Source organism: Meriones unguiculatus, chromosome 1 (assembly GCF_030254825.1).
Source record: "Meriones unguiculatus strain TT.TT164.6M chromosome 1, Bangor_MerUng_6.1, whole genome shotgun sequence".
NCBI classification, from domain to species: Eukaryota; Metazoa; Chordata; class Mammalia; order Rodentia; family Muridae; genus Meriones; species Meriones unguiculatus.
This window is the reverse complement of record NC_083349.1, coordinates 1,420,674-1,441,775: the sequence shown is the minus strand read 5'-3', so window position 1 is coordinate 1,441,775 and position 21,102 is coordinate 1,420,674. Positions and strand designations below refer to the sequence as shown.

Sequence of the window (21,102 nt, the reverse complement as noted above, 5' to 3'; positions counted from 1 at the left end):
AAGTATGAAACCATTGTACTTCAAGGCTACTAAGCACTTGTCCTCCATGTCCTGTGCCTTCATTAGCTACCCAAAGCATTAATAGCCACTTCCCAGGACCCCAGAGAGCCTCACGTCATGGCCTGATATATGGATTCGATGCCATAGCGCATGGCAAATTCATCCACAATTTCTTGAGCTGTTTCATCAAAGTACACCTTCCACGCATCATCTCCCCGCGCCTCTGGGATCCAGACTGCTCCACTGCCCTGAATGTCTGTGAGGTAATGAAAAAGGTTCTGCAGAACACAAGGCAGAGAGAAAGAAGCATCACAAGCACATAACTGAAAATTTCCTTCATATCATTACTCAGGCCTTCCAATGGCCATAGAAGCCTGTTCTCACAGTGAAAGAAAAGAATGGTCCAGTCCCTCAGACTACCTAGAATAGCAGCACAATGAGCCAAGAATACGATAAAACAAAATGGTCCTAGATCTCCAAGCACCTGCCAACCTTACTATGGTCAAATGCCCACTACTGTGCTGCTCACCTCATGGAGACATGTGTATTGCACATGGTATGGGGCTACCTTCTCCTCCCCCTTGATCTCCACATTGATTTGTAGTCGGATAGCCCCTGAGACAGCTGACTTGTCTGTTCTTTTCTCTACAAAGAAAGAGAGACTTGCAATTCATAGTAATGCAACTATAGAAGGTACTGACCACTCTGTCCTCGTGAATCCAGGAAAAAAACAACAGCATCAACCCAAGAGGCCACAAACAACACAGTGCTGACTAAGTGGAAGAACAGGAATAAACAGAGACTTCAGGGATTAGGGCGAAGACTAGAAGATCTGAAACTTAAGGACTATACAAGCTAGAATGGGTTTAGCCATTGCCATTTTGTTTCCCACCCCTCTAAAGGTAAGATGGTCACCTCTAAAGGTAAGACAGGCTCTGTATAGCGGTATGATTTGGAGTTGGTGATTTGGTGGATTTCCTAGATCCCTCTGAATGCTCTTCAATCACAGAAACATTTTATGGTTCAGTTTCCTCACCCAGATTGTACCAGACATCCATCTCTCCACTCAGTGTCCGAACCTCAATGATGGTTTGGCCAAGAAAATCATCTGACTCTCGCTTTAGCCGCTGCTTTACTCTGGATTTGATGTCATCATCCTCGTCCCACACACGTACCTTAATCCGGTCGGAAGAGTTGTGGCACTCACTGGAAAAGAAGCAGGTAGGACAGTGGGTGGGACAGACCTAGCAGCATCACTGTCACATCAACATCTCATAGCTCCACCAACCACACTTGAAAGAGAAAGATAAAAGTCAAGACACTATGGCATTCAAGTCCCAAGCAAAAATCTTTCAGGCCTTAGGGATGGGAAGGAAATAAGTACTTATGGTCAATTCTGACTCCTTATGCAGCTAGTTATCAGTAATTCCAATAGAACAATATGAAAGGATTCCAGAAAGAACTGCTGGTTCCTTCCTCAAAGTCCAACACATGAAGTCCAAGGCACTACATGATTGGTAGGGTCATCAGGCCTTATCTGCTTAACTTGCTAATTCCCCCACGTAGCTAACTCTGTGCTTATGAAAGTCTATAGTTCTTTATTGAATGGCTATTCTCCTGTGGTGTTTTTGCTTTAGAGAAGAGAGACACCTGGGTCTCCAATCTTGCTGTCCTCCCCAGAAGTTGTTTCCTGGATCTTTGCGCCTTACCCCAAACCGGCACTAAGCAGAATGTGTTTTTCATTTCCCTCTGTTCTTATGTCTTTTCACATTCAAGATATTTCCATTAAAACACTATAACATAACTACTCCTATACTGAAAAATAACAGATAAGTCAACAATGTGCTTCTTAAAGACAAAGACTGTGTCACTCATTCTGGGATGAACAGCATCATGGAAAGCATCTGGCATGGAATAGGAACTGAATGAATTGTTCCTCTCTAATGGGTAAAAGATGACGACCATGAGCCAGTTCATTTAAAAGTAGCCATGTAAAAGCAGCCAGCAGGAAGTATTCAGATTCCCAAACAAACAGGTGCATAACTCAGTAAGTGCTGCCTGGACTGCAGATGTGGTCACACTCCAGAAGTGCTTGAAGGAGTCAAAAGAGCCTGTTTTCTATGTACCAGCCTACTCAGCAGCTTCAGACTCAACGTCCTGCTCTTACACCTTGGGAGCAGGGATGTGAGACAGAGCCATCTGGCAACTCCCGACTTTCATCCAAGTTCTAGACTAGTGAAATAGTCTATAAGAAGGAGCAGCAAGGGAAAAAGAATGAAGGAATATGCTGGGACCAGAAGAAAGGCTTTCCTTAAGAAAGAGAAAAACATCTCCAGACCCAAGATCGCCAATGTCAAACCATAATTATTCAGTTATAGGCCCAGGACATTCTCACCTCCATCCTAAGAAAATCTTAACACTTGCTAGCTGGGCTAGGAAGCAGTCACACAGTCACAGAGTGGTAGAAAAATCTTTTCAGTGATATATATATATAAAAAGCACCAGTCATAAACTGACCTCCTTAACACAGGGTTTGGGTAAGCTACCAAAGACTGTAAGAAGAAACCCCAAGAAAGTATGGCTGTTGTCCAGTGAAACATGTGAGAATCTCATCTTTGTCCGTTTTAGAGCGAAAGCCAAAAAGTGGGGTATAATACCATTTCTGAAACATACATATTTCCAGGAAAGACAGTAATGTGTGCCCACCCCCTATGACTTACAAATGGAACTTCTCCTCCCAAATAGGATTCAAATTTCCAAAAATGGTCTTGGTGCGCTTCTTGGTTTTCCCAACTTGCACGGTCACATAAGGGTCACTGGATCCTGTCTTGTCTTTGGCTTGTAGGCCCTGGGCACAAACCACTGCAAACCAGCACAAATCAGAAGGCTCAGAGTACATTTCAGAATTACGTCAGATACCCCACCTCAGCACTAGTCACAGTCTCTCCAACTTAGCGAAGCTCCCTATGTGTGCACAGCAAGCCTAACCTCATTTCTCATATCTGGACTACCAGCCTCTCCCTCAAAGCTCAGTCCAAAAGTCTCATCTCCTCCCCTGAGTCCTTCCTGGCCAATGACTGCCTCATTGGTCTTTAACCCTCTAACAGGAACATGTCTCAGCCCCACCCACCTTACACCTTAGCAAACCACAGGTGAACTATCCTCTGGTTGTCTCCCTACCGCTTTTCTCCCACTCCAGCTTTTAAAACTCAAGCTGTTAACCGCGGGTACAGTGTCAAACTGTTAGGACGTCATGCTGCTTGTAAGTACTTGCTTCTCCCAGCACCAGGGTCTGCATGGGCGGCAGGAGGAGTGATTAGTGACAGGATTCTCTCTTCCTCTCAGTTAAACCTTCTTTCTCCTCAATCTCGTTTCCTCATACTTGAGATGCTTCCTTTCACATTTTCCCCATAGTCCAGGTATCCCTAGCCCTCAAACCAGTGATGTTGCTCACCAGTGATGTTGATTTTGGCTGACCATTTGGAGGTGCCATCCAGGACACTCTGCTTTACTGTTTTCATCTGCTGCACATGGGCAACTTTGCTCACGGTGAAGACATCCCGGATCACCTCAAAGATCTCTGGTTTATTCCGCTCTCGGATCTTCATACGGTCTTTCATAGCCATGATAATGTTCTGAGTCCGGTCCTCAGCTCCATGTTTAGAGCTCTTTTCAGCAGCCCCTGAAGGATGGCCCAGAATGTAGAACTAAGTAACAGGCCACCTCCCAGGCCAAGGCCAAGCTGGAGAACCATGTAGGGAAGAGGCATGGAACAATGGGAGAAGCTTCAGGATATTGTGAATTCTCTTCAAAAAGGCAATCTCGGTGGGGCCTGCTGCCAGGCCACAGTAGTTTAAAATGCAACTTGAAGGGTGGAAAAAGCTTGACAATGGTGATGGGGGTTCATTATCCTATTCTGTTTAGATAAATGTTGGAAGAATTTCCATCAAGTCTCTAACTCTAAAGTTAAAATATCACCAAAAGGTGTCTCAGAGCAGTGGTATGTTACCATGGCAATCCTGCAAGCGTGACACAAATCCTTGAAGTACCACAGAACACAGTTGGGTTGTACTCTATGGCTCTAATGTTTTTAATCTTGGCAAATAGTACAGTATGAGAAGAAAATAAGTCCTCTGGTGTCAGACCTGGGTTTAAATCTCTCTACCACTCCTAGCACTGTGAAACATGATACTTATCTCTTTGGATTTTTCTTTTTGTTCCATTTGTGTGTGTGTGTGCGTGTGTGCGTGTGTGTGTGTTTTGAGATAGGGTCTTTCTGTGTCATTATGTAGCCTTAATTGTCTTAGACCTCCCTAAGAAGCCAAGGCTGGCCTTGAACTCACAGAGATCTGCCTGCTCTGCCTCTCAAGTGCTCGGACTACAGGAATGTACCTCCACACTTCGCAGGATTATAATACATATTCTTTCGACAATTGTACTATAATATACATTCTTTCCTAGCATGAAGCCAGGAACCTGGCACTTAGCAACCGCTCAAGAAATGGTCACATTATTTGCTTCTACTACAATCTTTAAAGCATCATTATGAGTAGGCTCTGAGTAACAGCAGAGACACACAGAGAGCCAAGTGTGTACTTACCTACATTCCCTTACGCCCATTCTTCCTGGAATCTGGCCACAATGAGAGCAAGCTCAGCAAAAGTTGGGCAGAGTGGCAGGAACTCAGCACTGTCACCTTCCCTGCTGGGAACTTGTTGCTTTTCCAGTTGCTATGCTCTGACATTGTCAGAGGCACACATGACATATATAGTTGAGCTTCGAGAGCCTGGCACACTTTCCTTCTAGACTGCTGCTGTATCTACCTGAAACTTCTATTGTCTAAAAGATCTACTTACAGGAAATAAATTCTGCCTCCTAGGATCTAGACCTATGGGAAGCTCTTCTGGTAGGCCTGGAAATTCATAGAAATCTCTTTTCTTGTCTCTCAGTCCTTGATTAAACATGCTCTAGTTACATGAGCAATGGCGTATACTATTCATGAGTCTCTGGAATCAAATGAATCCTGCAAGAGGCTCTAGTTCCATCAGAAGGCCTTAAAAACTTCAAAGGATTTTCCCTAAAGAAGCTAAAGAGGGTACTCTAAGACCCACTGTTTGGAAAACAATATCTCTTGATTAAGCACCTTACTTTCCTGAAAAGTAGAGGCCCCTAGAATAAGGCAGAAGAGAAATAATGAAGCAGACACTATTGCTCTTGCTGCACACTATTTTAGAAAGGTCACATTGCCCTTGCTCCCCAGTCTCCATCCCATGGAGCCACTCACGTTGCAGGCAATCAGCATTGAGCAGGTCCTGGCACTTCTCATGGCACTTGACTCCACACTCGCTGCAGCGCATGCCTTGCCGGGCAAGGCCCCAGAGCAAGCCTTCACATTCATAGCAGTAGGTAGGTGTAGTGGCGGACCAGACCTCAAAGTTGTGTGGTGTGGTACACGAGATTGGGTAGATTAAGGCCTGAAGAGTTTTCTTATACACATGTGATTTCTGAAAGACACACGCCCCATTACAGACCAACAACTGTATGACTGCTGGAAAGTACCAGAGCTGAGAACCTATAGGGCAGTCAGGTCCCTGGTTTCTCCTGTGGTAGTGGATAGCAAAACCCGAGCATGAGCAGCTCAGAGTGTTGCCTGGCACAGACAAGCCCACACTAGAATATGCTTCTGGTTGCCTAATGTGGGCCCATAGATAAGTCTGAGCAGCCATTCATTCTAGAGAAACAGAGGGGAATGGGATCACTAGAAAGATCATCCAGGCACAGTGGTGCACACCTATAATCCCAGCACTCAAGGAGACAGAGGCAGGCAGATCTCTGTGAATTTGAGGCTAGCCTGGTCTATAGAGCGAGTCTAGGACAGCCAAGGCTACACAAAGAAACTCTGTCTCAAAAAAACAAAAAAATAAAAAAACAAAATAACCTGAAGATCAGTGGTTATATGCTTTAAGACTCCAATATGAACTCTCATTTCTCCCACTGTAGAAAACTGAGACCAGACACTATCTTGGTAACTATATACCAGAATTCAAAAATTTATAGTTAAAGTTCATAGTTAGTATGGCTCCAGAGATGATCAATTCATTGGCCAGTAGACTCAAAAAAGCCCATGAGGACTTACCAGTTCTTCATCCTTGAGAGAAGTACGTGTAGCCATTGCAGAAGTAATCCCTGCCTTCCGAGACTGGACCAGTGACTGTGGAAAGAGTTGCCTGTCAACCCTGACTAGCACTGGCAAAGTCTATTTGTTCCTATTTTTGCTGTCACTCAGATACTACCCCTGGGTAACAGGTAATAGAGCCCCAGGTAAAGACAAAAAAACCCAGGCCCTCAAGGGACTGTTCTAGCAATGTCAGAACAGTACTTCCTAAAGGATATCCCCCATCCAAAGGGCTTTCCTCTTTCATTATTCTTAGGGTATCTTAGCCCAAAGAAACTCCTTGTCTATGAAAAGGCAAAGGAAAATGGAAAGCTTAGAATTATAGTAAGAAACAGGTCATAAGAATAAAATACACAAACAAGTTATTAGAATCACATATTTCGAACCATCCATGCTGTCCCTATGCCCAGGTACCTCCCCACACCCAATCCATGGGAGATATAGAGGCCAGCAGCCCAAATAAATAGCATTTGACAAGTAAAAGGAGGCAGTAGTGGCCAGACAGGACAGGGAGTAAAGTTCAAGAACTGGGGCTGCCTGCCAGTCAGGTCCTTGTGTAGAGAAACCCCATGTTTCTGCCAAGCCCCTGGAAGATACATGATGTCATTAAGGCCGCTGACATTAGGCAGGCAGAATTCATATGAACCTAAGCAAAAACATCAGCTGAGAGGGGCCCAAGTAATTTGAGGATGTGGACTCGTAAGAGGACAGGGAAGGGCTCTGGATGCACTCACCATAGCCTGTGCAGAGGAGAGCAAAGAAAGGAACAACATGATGTTAAAGCCCCCTGAGGTATAGAAACTTTCAGGGGCAACTGAATGGGTCTTTTCCTCCAGTTTACCATGGGGAACAGTTTCTAATCACCTCTGCTTCTACTTACTAAAAACTATCTTTGACCCAGAGAGCTGCCCAGGGTCCAGGCTGAGAGTGGCCACTCTAAGGACAATTATGTGTCAAAGGGAAAAACAGGCAAGGGTATAAGACAAGGGAGGGAAAACAAGACATGATCCAGACTTGCTTATGGAAAAGGAGGACTACTGAGAAAGGAGCAAGAAAAAAGAGAAGGTGATAAAGGAGATAATAAAGAAAATATGACATTAGAATCCATCTTCTACCAGCTAGATGAAAACCTGGTGGAAGAGAGGGTACACTAAAAGAATAAGAGAATGAGAAAGATACAGAAATGGAAGGGAATATGTAAAGAAAGAAAGGATGATAAGGAAAAGGTAGGTGACATTTCCATTCAACCAATGAAGGAAAAAGAAACTAGTGGGAGAAAAAGAGATCAGACAATAGAAGAAAGAAAAGAAATGGATAGGAAAACCAGAATGGACAGACAGGGAGCAATAAGAGTATCAGGAGTAGAAAATGGACAAAAAAGGGGTTCACGTCGTACTAACCTGTCACACCTTATATCGGGCTTAAGAGCTCAGAGGCTCCAGGAAAGCTAGGGTTCCACTCTATTCCTACCACTCATAGCCTATAAAAAAATTCCTCAAACTGATCATGCTTTAGAAAGGACAGCCTAGATTAGGATATTTTAGTCATCCTGAAGGTACCAAGAACATCTTTAACTCCTAAGCCTGATGCAATTCAGTTCCACAAATGTCTTATTGTTTCCCCTCAATATCTTAGGTTAACAGATATACTCTATAGAATACAGGCTTTCATTTGACCTCTAGGAAGGATCAGGCTCCAGCTAAGCATATCACACACCATACTCAATAATCTAAATTGAGGGCTAGAGGCCAGAGTCAGGCCCCATTTCAGGTTATCAAAGAAGGTATCTTAACTCCTCTAGGAAGCTGCAACTTTCCTACCTGGAACACCTGTATCTTATACCTTCAATACAGACAAATGTTCCAGATAGAAACTTGACCCTTTGAAGAACCTAGGGTTCTGACTTGGGAATGAGTTAGAACTAGGTACTACTGAAACCATCATTAAGTATCAGTAAGTCTGAAATGACTGATTCTAAGCTGGCAGCTTGTCAAGATCTCATGGGGTGTACACCCCAAGCTAACGCAGGGTCTTCACTCACCAGATCACTGACAAGTGGCAGTGGCTTCTTTCTTCGTAGATCTGGCATGCTGTCAATGCCATAGAGCCCTCCAGCTGGCCTAAGAAAAGAAGAAAACATCAGAATCTTCAGTCAAGCTTGAGTTACTGGCAGGTTCTGTGTTCTATTATCCTTGTTCTCCCTTTGCTCAGAGGATGATGAACTAACCTCCATGTACCTTTGAGAGAGCTAAGGAAGACAGTAGGTGAAATTCAAGGGACCAGCTTGGAATCTTCCTTTTGTCTCTCAGTGCTTCCTGCCAAGGGCTATGAGCTCTTTTATCTCACTGAAATAGCTCAAGGCACTTTTGTTTATTTGAAGATCTTATACTCCAGAAGGCAAGGTGGGAGCTGGTGTCCAAGAGAGCTTCCACTCCACATAGACCAAGAGAAGTCTTGTACAGTCTAGGCTAGAGCCCACAGTTGCCTCCACCAGCCTGCTGCCTAGGTAAGCAAGACTACTGAACAATGACATGTTGAGGGAGACTTCCATCTAACCATAAGAGAATCATCGGTTCTGTCTCCTTAAGCCTTCTGACAGAAAGGATCTGCATGGATAGATAACCCCATAACTCAGAAGAGGCTGAGGGGGTAGAACAGGAGACTTACAAAGCCACAGGGGTAGGGGTAGGAGGGAAACAGCAAAGGGACTCTGAGAGTCTAGATTAGTCCTAAATACCTATCAACAGATACCAGAGAAGAAGCACAACAAAAGCAACTGAATATCTGTAAAGCTTTTGTACTTTTACCATACTTACTATTTTGTCATTGCCTAATTTTATTAATAACATACAACTTTAGAAAGAACAAGCAAAACAGAGCATGCCTCCAAAGGAAGATTAGTTTTGTGTTGCGATAACCTGGATTTTGGCTGCAGTTCTGCCAACTCCCTATGTCTTCTTTTAGTCTTAGTGTCTCCTCTATAAAATGAGGTTGAGTTAAAAAGGAAAATATAAAGGTCTCTGCTCTAATGCTGAACTTATGAGCTGCAATGGAAACAAACAGATCATCCCTAAAACAAACCTTATATACGTGGCTCTGTTTTGAGACAGGGTCTCACTACTTTGTCCGGGCAGCCTTGCACTCACTACATAGGTGGCCATAATCTCATGGCCCTCCTGCCTCAGAGTGTTGGATTTATAGGTGCACACGAACATACTTAACTAATTATATGCTTGCTTTTATTAAGAACAATGAGCTAGAGATACTAGGTAGCCAGGTTGTACACCACAACTGGTCTAAAGCTAGAAGTCTCAGAAGAATAAGTAACTGTGTCCATGATCTAGGCAAAGATCACAAATTAGGTTAAGACTAGGATCTGGAATAGCCAACTCAACATACAGATGTCTAGTAAATATCTTTACATCTAGTAAACATCTGAGGTCAGCACAGGCCGTGGATTACTAATGAGACTGCTATGTCTAGGAAGCACAGAAAGGAAGACAAGAGAAAATTATTTTGAAAACCCTTGTATTTCATTTTAAAGCCAATTTGGATCTGCTCTGCTGGCATACAGTGTGTATTTAATAATTATTGGAAGAAATAACCTAAAGTTCACTACAGAAGCAACTAGTGACAGGAAATCATAGTGAATGCAAGTTTGCAGTGAGTTCTAACAACTACAATGTGCTCCGGTTAAGTCAAGAGGCTTTTGCAACAAATTGCCTTAAGAGATGGAACAGGCTGGCTCTTTCAAACAAACTGTCTTGGCCAAAGAAGATAAAGGGTGTGTGTGTGTGTGTGTGTGTGTGTGTGTGTGTGTGTGAAAAATATAGGAGCTAACTATGATTTGATATTCTTCCTTGGCTAAGAGTGGGAGGAGGCAGCTGAAAAGTGTGATGTCATAAGCCTTTGTAGGGTAACAGGAAAAGGAAGGCTAGAGAGATAAATGGATAATGTTGGGAGAGAGAGGCCGTGGGAAACATTTGAACTCCTCTCTCATGTACAATCAGTCAATTGTGAGCATCAACTGAGCTTTAAATGACTGGTGCAATTACATGGGTCAGAAACTACCAGAAACGAAGCTCAGACAGAGTAACAAAGCTCAGAAGGGATGCCACTGTGTCCTGACATCAGTGGATGTCATAAGTGACTCTCAACAACTGACGCAGGCCTGAACCCAGAAAGTAATCTCATCAGCTACACCAACAACGAAAATAGAAATTTTCTTCAGATAAATGGCCTTACTTTCTATACAAAAAGCACATTACTGCTATATATGATATGATAGATAAGACATTGGAAAAAGGGATTGCTAAAGCGATCTCTCCCAGCCCAGGGGCTCCTGCTTCAGCCTCTAGGGAGTCAGTCAGTGGCTTTCTCCTCTACCCCAGAGAGCCTGCCAACCTGTGGTGGGACCTCTTCCTTTGCCACAATCCAGCATATAGAGCTGTCTCACATATCCCCAGAGAAAAACTAAAAGTAGACAGAGATGAGATCCACAGGGAGCTTGAAGAGAATCACTTACCCTTCTGGGAGCCACTGAGGCAAAGAGGGGTCACCATCATCTGGAATCTTTAAAAAGAGAAACAAAAAAGTCATCTTGTGGGAAAGATGGGAGAGTGCCTATAGGGTCAGGCAGTAAGCAAAGTAGGTCCCGTGAACCATTTTGTGGCAGAACCAGTCTGAAGTCTAAGCCAATACCCTATCACCTTGGGCAGCTAATAAGCTGCTGTAGTGAGCAGCACCTGACTTCTTTTGCCACAGTACAAAGAAAGAATAGAAGCTCAAATTCTGAGGTCCCGTGGCTAAGATCTGCGGGCAGAACTCTTACCTTCTTTATATAAGCAACTGGCAGACAGCAGGAAAAGGGCTTTCTCAGGATCTCAGGCCTTACTGAAGTAAAAAGAAGTTGGGGTAGCATGGGGTCCTTGAACCTCTAGCTTACCGAGTATGTAAGTATGAGTCCAGTCTCTACATTTTATAAACTATCTAGTAAGAGATCATACGGCAGATTAAATACTTGGGTTATGAGTCTGATGAATTTTATGAGAAGTAAAACTTAGGATGAAAAGTTGAAAATGGAGGTACCAAACAGACAAGAAAAGAACAGTTACAAACAAAATAAAACAATCCCCAGTTTTTAAAGGGCTCTTCATAAAACGAAAGTAAAAAACAAACGAACAACAAGCAAACTTTTAAGCAATGAAGAGAAGAGAGTTCTAAAGTTAACAGGAGTGTCCAGGAAAGCCATTGTGCATGCTTCTAAGAAGCAAGAAACTAGTATTAGCACATCTGGGACCTCCTGGCTTGCTTTGTTCCTTTCCAACCCAACTACCCTGCCCCTTAACTACCCTGGTGCAAATGAGCTCCAAAAATGGGGCAAAAATAATGTGGTTATCTCTGGATGGGGTGATGGGTAAACTGAGGCAAGACAGAACAGTATGGTCAGCTAAGACAGGGCTAGCAGGTGATGGAAAGAAGGGCAACAGCTCAGGTGCATTTGGATTAAAGGTCCATTTCAGGAAACACCTTGTCACGTTTTAACTTATCTGTTTATTCCATCTCTGTGCCACCTGAGCCCTGGAGTGGATTACAGTGTTAACGGGAGGGTAGGAACAAAGGGAGCAAGGAGTGCATGAAGCAAACAACGATGTGCCAACAGAAGAAACAATAGCAGGTGAGAATAATAGGGAAACAGTCTCTAAGGATGTTGGCAGCAGAGGCAAAGGCCAAGCATCTGTGCATTCCTAGAGCCTACCAACCAGAATGTATCTTCCCTCTGGAGGCAGCTACTGCACTGAGCAGATTCTTATCTCTCTCTTTTTTAATTCTTGGAATTAGACATTTGCCAGAAACCACTTGGCTTCAGAAAACAGACAAAAAAGTCTTTGGGAGCTAGGCCCAGATCATACACACTTCCTGTGCTCAGAGAGGACAACAGTTTGCAGAAGCACACAGCATGCATACACAGCACACTGAAGGAGGGTTGGGAGCAGGAAGAAGTCTAGCCAAATACTTATACAGGGTAGACTCATAGGCAGAAATGTGTATCTGAAGAGAAGACAGGGTGAACATGAATCTTGTGCTTATAGGTTCAGAACCTATGTTCAAACTAACCTGAACAGGATTCAGTGTTCGCTAGCACCCAAATCACAAGCAAAGTAAATCCTCACTAAACTCAAGAGCCTTTGCTAACAGGCACAGAGCAATGGTGGTCACAAAGCTTGAGGTGGCAATACAACAGGTGTACAGAGGCTTGTGCCCAGAGAAGCCAGGGAGCCAGCTCAAAGCATAAATGCACTTTTAGACTTAGAGTCCCAGACAAGAGACAAAGCTATCCTGGTAGCTCCCAATCCCAAATATAAAGTATGTGAACATGCCGGGCTCAGCCAGGGGTTGATTACATCATACGCTAGAGTTGGCAACAATTAGGAAATGGACACACACTGTGAAAACTAGGAGAAAAGGAGGGCAATTAAGTGTGTTGCAGTGTCAGACTGAGTACAAGTGGAAGCACACACATGCTGTATTGAATGTGCATCCATGCCAGCACACACACATTCTTCCACTATGTTTCAGGAAAGAGGCACAAGCACACACAGAATAAGCATGCATACAAACTTCTTTCTGAAGAAACAGGTTACCTACATGAACCACTGCTCAGAGGCACAGAACATGCATACATACATACACACAGTACTCAGAGAACAGTAGAAATAAAGAACAAAATAGGCCCAAACGACCAGAGGCACAACCTGAAGAGCTTCTCGCTTTCCTTCTGCAGGAAGAGAAAGAGCAGGAAAAAACAAAAATGGCAGAAAGGTTAGTAGATTCAGTTCTATTGTAGGAACCCAAAAAGAGTGGCAGCTAATCCTAAGGGATGTGAAGGAGGGAGGCTCTAGACACTGGGGAAGGCCATGAAGGACACCTGACTAGCTTCCAAATCCTTACTTCCTGTGTTGGCTGGTCTGGTTTTTAGCAACAACATCCAGGGGGTACTTAATACAAAGGACAAGATCTGCCCAGGGATTCCACTTATCCTTTTCCTCTTTCCACAACGGTCTGTGTTCAGAGTCAGGGCTGCCAGTGCCACAGAATCAGACTCCTCCCGCAGACAGCACAAGCTGCTGAGCACAGAGTAACTTCTTTCTTCAAAAGATGAGTTGAATTCATCTGTACATACGTCCTCAAACCCTAAGCTTGGTGGCTGAGCCCTTCCCATTTCACAGTGCAGACCGGGCCTTGCATTAAATCTGAGCATGTTTCTCCAGATTACATTAATCTAGGCCAAAGTAGGGCCTAGAGTGACAAGCAGGATCAAGATGTTGAATGTGTAAAAGGCCTTAGGAGTATCAACTGCTCTAACAGACCACAGTGATATAGATACTAAAAGCATGGCTCCCATGTCAGTTGTCATTATAATGTATTGATTTCACAGCAATTAGTATGTATTAATTTCAGAGCAATATTCCAAAGGACACGGACACTTTTAGACTGGTCAAGCAAGTAGCAGGAGACCAATTCCCCTTTTCTATTCATCAGAGACTACACTGCCTACAGGACCACATGTGGCCAGGCCCACAGGCTTCCTTCTTCACGACATCCATCCAACTAGGCCTTTCAACTTTTTTTTTTCTCCATTTGAATGTCTATCACTATCATATCACAAAAAAAAAGACACTAATTCATGAGTTCCCAATTCTTTAAGCTATTTCTGATGGCCAAGTGGATCACTTGTCCAGATAAAAGGATGAACTCAGCAAGAGGAATCCTCCAAACCAGTGTGGTACCAGAAAGGTGAGTGGGGACTGAAAGATAAGGTACTTCCTGGAACAGGAACAGATCTCTTTCACACCTATATCCCACCCTCCTGAGGACACTTCTTCTCTCTGAATAAAAAAATCAGGCAAGGAAAAAAAAAATTAGGCAAGAAATACTTTGACCCTAAGACTCAAATTAGAGATGTTACTTTCCTTCACTTAAATGCAGTCTTGATATCATACCATATTCTGATTACCCTCCCTGCCCGTGATTTCTCCAAAAAATTATTCTCAAAAGTAAAATATAATTGATTTAGGGCTGAAGAAATGTTGCACAAGCCTGCGGACTGGAGTACAACACCACCGACCTGCCCCTCACCCCCACCACCTAGATGCTAGACAAGCCTGAGAGCCTTGGAAGGAAGGCATGGGGATGCTAGAGAAGCTGAACTGGCAAGTTCTGGGTTCAGCCGAAACCCTGCCTCAACAAACAAGGGAGAACGCAATCTAGACTCCCGATGTTATCCTCAAGCCCAAGTATGTGTAAATGCACACATATGCAAAAACACAAAAATATTTTAAATATATAATAAGCTGATAAAACCATCAAGGTTCTTAAAGGTTTGGTTCAAACCCCCAAATTTTCCTTTCTCACTAATTTTCTCCGGCTTATAGATACTTTGTACAATCTCATTTTCCCACAGAGCCAAAAATCCAAATATTTATTTACTAATTTTGTCCTATCAGTCTGATATAGCTGATGTCTACCCAGGTAAGAGTTAATTAAGTCCTCCTAAGACATCTAAGTTCTGTTTATCTTTGTCTTCTTTTTAGGACTTACCTTACAATGCCTTGACAAATTCCACCATATACACACGAGACTTATGACAGATAGATTCAGATGTTGAATCTCAACCAGATGCTTCCTTCATCTGACAGTCTGCTGTTACACTAGTCTCTTTCCTCCGTGGGCACTGCCCTGACAGTAGCTACACCTAACCTTCAAGATCGCTACTTAGCCCAGCATGGTTGTTACCTACCTACCACACAGCACCTTTGTATCTCAGACTTAGTTCAAGTTCAGGATGTTTAAACACACACACCCCACAACCACCACTACCACATACTTCCTTAACCTCTTATATCCAAGGCCTGAGGAAATCTTCCCACACACCCACAGCCAGACAACTGGATTCTTCCCTCTTTTCCCCAGTAAGAACGGGTTGACCATTCAGTCCTCTATAACCCACCTCCTAAATACCTTTGCCACCTTTTCCTGATCTGCATTCTAGATTACCACTGACCTACTACATAACCTCATTGCCTCTCATATGGACTAGAGACTCTATGCTCGCCTCTTGACCCTGGATACGGGCCTCTCCAGTTTCTATTATTTTCTATTGAAAAATGTATATCACAGTTCTCCTTTGCTTGGCTGCATTATTACATGCCTTATTACAACATATAAAGTTCTTTGACATTTTAAATTTTCACACCATTATAACTTATTCTTCTGCCTTTCCTCTGTATCTACCCGACATGCAAAGTCTTACTGAGTGATCCCATTGAATCTATATCTCTGTCTCTCTCATGCTCATGGAACAGAGCTTATTCTTTAAGACTGAGCTCAATCTGAGTTTGAGGCTACCCTGGTTGACAGAGTGAGTTCCAAGACAGCCAGGGCTACAAAGAGGTTTCTGTGTCTCAAAACCAGAGAGAAGGGAGGAGGGAGAAAGAGGAGAGATCAAATATTAAAGCCTCTGTGAAATTTTCTGACTTAACTTCCAAAGGCAGGTGAAGGCACCTCTCCATCGTGTGTCAGGAGAACCCACTGCTCTGTGTGGACTCTTCTATGGCATTATCAATTATCAACATGTACATTATCAATAGTGTGTTTCTTGCAGTTGTTTGTATAAATATCTCCCTTTACAGTTGAGAACTATGAGCTTGTATTTGTGTGTGTGTGTGTGTGTGTGTGTATGTGTATAACATATGCTAGTGTTCACCTATACTACAGCATGTATGTAGAGATCAGAAGAAAAATTGGAGGAGTTCTCTCCTTCTTATCATGTGAGTCCCAGAGATCAAATTCAGGTTGTTGAATTTGGTAGAAAGTGCCTTACCCTGTGCTATCCTGCTTCCTTTTACCTTACTTTTAAGGTAGTGTCTTTGACAGAACTCACAACTCACCGAGGGAGCTGCCCTGGCTAGACAGCAAGCCCAGAGTGCCTCCTGCCCGCCTCCACAGCACTGGGATAATAGGGTAAGTGCTTCATGCCTGGTGTCTTATGTGAGTACTAAGGATCAAACTCAGTTTATAGAAAAGTTTATAAAGTTTTAGTTTTTATAAACTAAAGTTAACTTTTTAAAAAAGCAGTTTACCAAATAAGCCATTCCTTAGCCTAAAAACTGTGAATTTCTTAAGAACATCTTATGTGCAAGGAATTTATGAACTTTCTTGAGAATAAGCACTATATCTTACCTTTATAGCCAGAATCTATAAATTTCAGGATTTAGAAAACAAAAGGCTTTTCTAAGAAAAGTTCTCTTGTCCAGAACCAAAGAAATTATGTCAGAAGCCTGTGCCACTTTCAGAGGTAGAGACAGAAGAACCAGCAGTTCAACGTTACCTGTCCTTAGCTACACAGTGAACTAAATGCCAATGGGGTGTGCATGAGGCTCTGCCTCAAAAACAACAACAACAACAACAAAAAAAAAACAAAAAAAAACATTTTTTTAATTGAAAGTTTGTTAGGGAGGCCTCATCAATAAGATATTTAAGCATAGACCTGTTAGAAAAGAGAAAAAAAACCATTCAGAGTCCGTGAAGAAAAGTATTTTAGGTCTAATATATGCAAGTGTAAAGCCTAAGGTGACAAGATAACTGGTGTGGAAGAAGAGCAAGTTTTCAAGTTTTCAATGAAGAGCTAGTCCAAGCCCTGAGAAGAACTCCTTCTGGTGAGACAGAAAATCACTGCAGTTGTGACTAAGAAGTGACATGATCTTTGATAATAATTACTGTTTGCTGTGACAGAACAGACTTAGAGAGACAAGAATTTAAAGGAAGAAACCAATTAGACTACTGCAATAATCTAGATGAGGGAAAAAAAGTGGCGTAAGTAGAAATTAATGTGATGGACATGGAAGTCATCGCTTACAATGAGTTAGCAAGCTGGCTCAGCAGTTGTAGGCACCGAGTCCAACCTGCATGCTATGTGCTAGACAGAATGTGCCAGCTCCTGTATGATGTCATCTGATGTGATATATACGTACACACACATACACAGAGAGAGAGAGAGAGAAAGAAAGAAAGAATGAAGTTAAAGGTAGAGGAAGCAGAATTTACTAATGGGTTGTAGTTAGCTGGGAGAAAAAAAAAGTCAAGAATGACTGCAATTTAATGGTAAGGAAAATCAGAAAAAGAAAAGAGTCGTTGGGGAATTGAGGAGAGAGATGTAGAGTTTGGTTTAGAATATGCTCTGTGTGAGACACCTGTTTACTTCCTAACAATGAGTAGATGTGGAAGATGTTCGAACATGAGTTGTAAGTCTTAGAGTGAATAAAAAATTTTTAGGTTAGAAAATTATCACTTCAAAAGTGGGTATGAGCAGACAGAAAGTATAACGGTCAAGCCTTGAGATGCTACAAAGTTGACGAGATAAAGAAAGAAGGCAAGCATGACTTGAAAGCAATGACAAAAGAAGATTAGAGTGAGCGCTGACAGCTTTCATAGGAGGCAAGTGAAGAGAATGTCTCAAAAAGGACAGAGACATAAAGGCATGCTACCAATGGGAAGGGCTGAGTCCAGTACAGCCCCTACTCTCACAACCAGTCCAGCTGACAAATGTGCTAAGGCCATTTTGGAGGAAACAAATATTAGCAAGTTAGGCTGAACAACTAGACACATATAATGCATAAAACTGAGTCTGAACCATACTTTTCACTTATGTACACACAACTTCAAATGGATCACAGACCTAAATAGACCAGCTAAAACTATAAAATCCTCAAAAAACAAAAACAAAAACAAAAAAAACTGAACAAACAAGACTGGGGCTGGGGAAATGGCTCAGTCAAATGTCTGTTGTGCAAGCATGAGGACCTGAGTTCAGATCCCCACCATCTGTGTAAAAAGCAGGGCATGAAGGTGGTGGTGGCTTATACATTTAATCTCAGCAGGCAGATCACTGTGAGTTTGAGGCCAGCCTGGTCTTACAGAGCGAGTACAGGCCAGCCAAGGCTACACACGTACACACAAACCCCTGTCTTAAAAGAAAGGCAGGGCATGGTAGCACGTGTCTGTAACCTTAGTGTGGGGCAGGGACAGAGACAGAGACAGAGACAGGCTGATTCTTAGAGTTCACTGACCAGACAGTTCAGCTAATCAATGAGCTCTGAGTAACCCTGTCTGAAAAAATAAGTGGAAAGCAACAAGCAGTGGTTCTCAGCAGTTCTCAGCCTTCCTGATGCTGTGACCCTTTAACACAGTTCCTCACATTGTGGTGACCCGCGACCATATACTTTAACTGTAATTTTTCTACTGTCATGAGTCACAATGTAAACACCTGATGTGCAGGGTATCTGTTACATGACCCCTATGGGGGCTCCACCCACAGGCTGAGAACCACTGCAATACAGGAAGACATCCAGTCAACCTCTGGCCTTCAGGTAACATGCACAAACATACATTCGCATATGTGCCACACACACACACAAAGTAGTAAATCTTTGTGATTCTGTAGTCAACCACTGTATTTTAATTATAATAGCAAAAATCATCACCCAAAGAAAAGTTGGTAAACTGAATTTTATCAAAATTCAGTTGATTTGTTGTGCTATTTCACATCAACTATAATGGCTCTTATTACATAAGAAAACAACTTTCAAAGATCCTACTGAGAAACTGGAATTCCTGTGCACTGTTGGAAGGAATATAAAATTGTACAGTTTACCAATGAGCCATCTCCCCAACCGCTAATCCTTTGAGGTGTTTTTCTAAGAATTTTATAGCCTTAGGTTCATTTATTTAGGTCTGTGATCCACTTGGCATTGCCTTTTCTTTTAATTCGGTTTAAGATGTAACCATCTGGAGTTGTTTGGTGCTATCAAGGTTCAGCCTCACTCATGTGCATTATGCCTGTCAAGTTGCCCATCATGATTTGATTTACTCTTCTCTCCTTAAAAACGGCTGTAGGGCTTTTGTCAAAGGCGCACCAGACACCGTCCACTATGAACGTCTACTTTATGTTTTAGTTCTGGGCTTGAGGAGAGACCCTGTCTCTAAAAATGAAGTAGAGTGGAAGATGTGGAAGATGTCTGACACAATAAGCCCACCTCAGAGCATGCACCTAAAAGAAATGAAAGCAGACCCAACACATGCCCTTATAAATGTGCTCAGAGCAGCTCTGCTCACAGCAACCAACAGGAAGATGCCACAGCAACAAAAACAAAACATATACACACAGTAGCATGCTGCTTGGAGAGAAGGTTGGCACATAGGTGAACCTAGAGGAGATGAGGCGAAACAAAGTAAGACAGCCTCAACGAGCAAGTATCACTTGATTCTACTTACATAGAGTCACTATTTCATTCACTAAAGCAGTTGGTTCACAAAACAGAAAGCTTTGGACTAAGGGAGGAGAATGGAGAGTTAGCCTTTAAAGGTTTCAGAGCTGAAAGAAAGGAATATACAAAATTTATAAATTAAAGTGGTTAAAGTTTTTGTTACATATATTTACCATAGTAAAACTTTGAAAATAATTTTTATAAAAAAAAATGCTTCCCTAGACAAGATCAAGAAAATGAACAACATTCTTCCTTTAATTCCAGGACTCTGGAGGCGGGCAGGTATATCTCTATTAGATCAAGGCCAGCCTGGTCTACACAGAGATTTCCAAGACAGCCAAGGCTACACAGAGAAACCCTGTCTTGAAAAACCAAAACAACAACAACAACAAAAAAGAACAACACATAAAATCAGAAAAAAATATTTACAAGTAATATAGCTGGTAATGAATGCACTTATATCCATACAAATAGCCCATATATAACTTAACATCAAACAAGCAAACAATTTTTAAAATGCGCCAGAAATTTAAATGCACATTACTCTAGTGATATTATAAAAAGGACTACTAAGCACAAGGAAAGATGTTTAATAACATTAGACACTATAGAAATGAAAATCAAAACTTCATTGAAAACTCACTTCACAACCACTAGAGTGGTCAAAGGACAAATGTTCTTGTCAATGTTGGTGTGAAATTAAAACCCTATGTTTTGGTTGGAGATATATAATATCCACATAAAACTGACAGCTCCAGGGTTATTAAGAGCAAAAAGTGTTAACACTCCTCCAAATGACCATCAACAGAATGTCCCCAATTAGTAGTATTCAGTCACAAAAAAAAAAAGAAGTGAAGACACACAGAATACCACTGGTGAGACTAAAAAACACGCCAAATAAATATACACAAAATGTCTGCTGTTATATAAATTATTTATGGAAAATATTCAGAACATACAATATATAGACAAACAATAAACATGCTACACCACCGTTTCATAGATGTAAACGCAACATTATGCACATAAATCACAACACCAAACCTTCCATAACAAAAAGAAAACAATAACCAGCAGTTGTGTCAAGATTCTGACTGGCTCATTAGGAGAAGGAGTAAAGACAGACCTGGTAGTTAAGGTATGACTGTCACTTTAGGGCTTGACCCACAGTTCTCCTTCAAGCTTTAAGGAGTTTGTAACAAACACACTCCTTTGACAACCCAATGTTTCTTTTGCTGTTGTGAAGAAATAATTTCTGGATATTCAAGGAGGGGCAAAAAAACTGGTCTTGGAGTAGCGAGGAAAAGAAAGCCCATACAGAAGGAGAAATAAGGAAGAAAGGGGTGCTTTGGAAGAATGAGTAAACACAGGAGGCTGCTGTACATAAACGAATAGGCTAAAAACAGAAAAAGCACAGCAAATTGTAAGACAGCTGTTTCCAAATGGAACAAGAGGAGATAAAACTGAGATATAAACCAGAGACCACTTGAAGTGACCTCAAAAGACAAGTAAAGGAATTTAAATTGTTTTATATATATATATATATATATATATATATATATATATATATGCTAAAAGGAACAGTTCCAGGAATATTTGAAA

At 42.1% G+C, this 21,102-nt stretch overlaps 1 protein-coding gene across 10 annotated transcripts in view; it reads right to left on the bottom strand.

Moving 5' to 3' along the window:
- Unc13b (unc-13 homolog B) overlaps positions 1-21,102 on the bottom strand; it is a 209,801-nt gene that overhangs the window by 23,964 nt on the left and 164,735 nt on the right. For 7 of the 10 annotated variants that reach the window (XM_060378463.1, XM_060378471.1, XM_060378444.1 and 4 more), the window contains 9 exons: positions 10,701-10,747; positions 8,217-8,295; positions 6,137-6,211; positions 5,285-5,504; positions 3,455-3,682; positions 2,721-2,862; positions 1,037-1,206; positions 530-645; positions 115-278 (listed from right to left, as the gene is read on the bottom strand). In XM_060378463.1, coding sequence (XP_060234446.1) covers positions 115-278; positions 530-645; positions 1,037-1,206; positions 2,721-2,862; positions 3,455-3,682; positions 5,285-5,504; positions 6,137-6,211; positions 8,217-8,295; positions 10,701-10,747 — 1,241 coding nt within the window. Of the gene's footprint in view, positions 1-114; positions 279-529; positions 646-1,036; positions 1,207-2,720; positions 2,863-3,454; positions 3,683-5,284; positions 5,505-6,136; positions 6,212-8,216; positions 8,296-10,700; positions 10,748-12,930; positions 12,954-21,102 lie in introns of all 10 variants that reach the window. The other 3 variants (XM_060378426.1, XM_060378421.1, XM_060378434.1) reach the window with 1 other exon arrangement.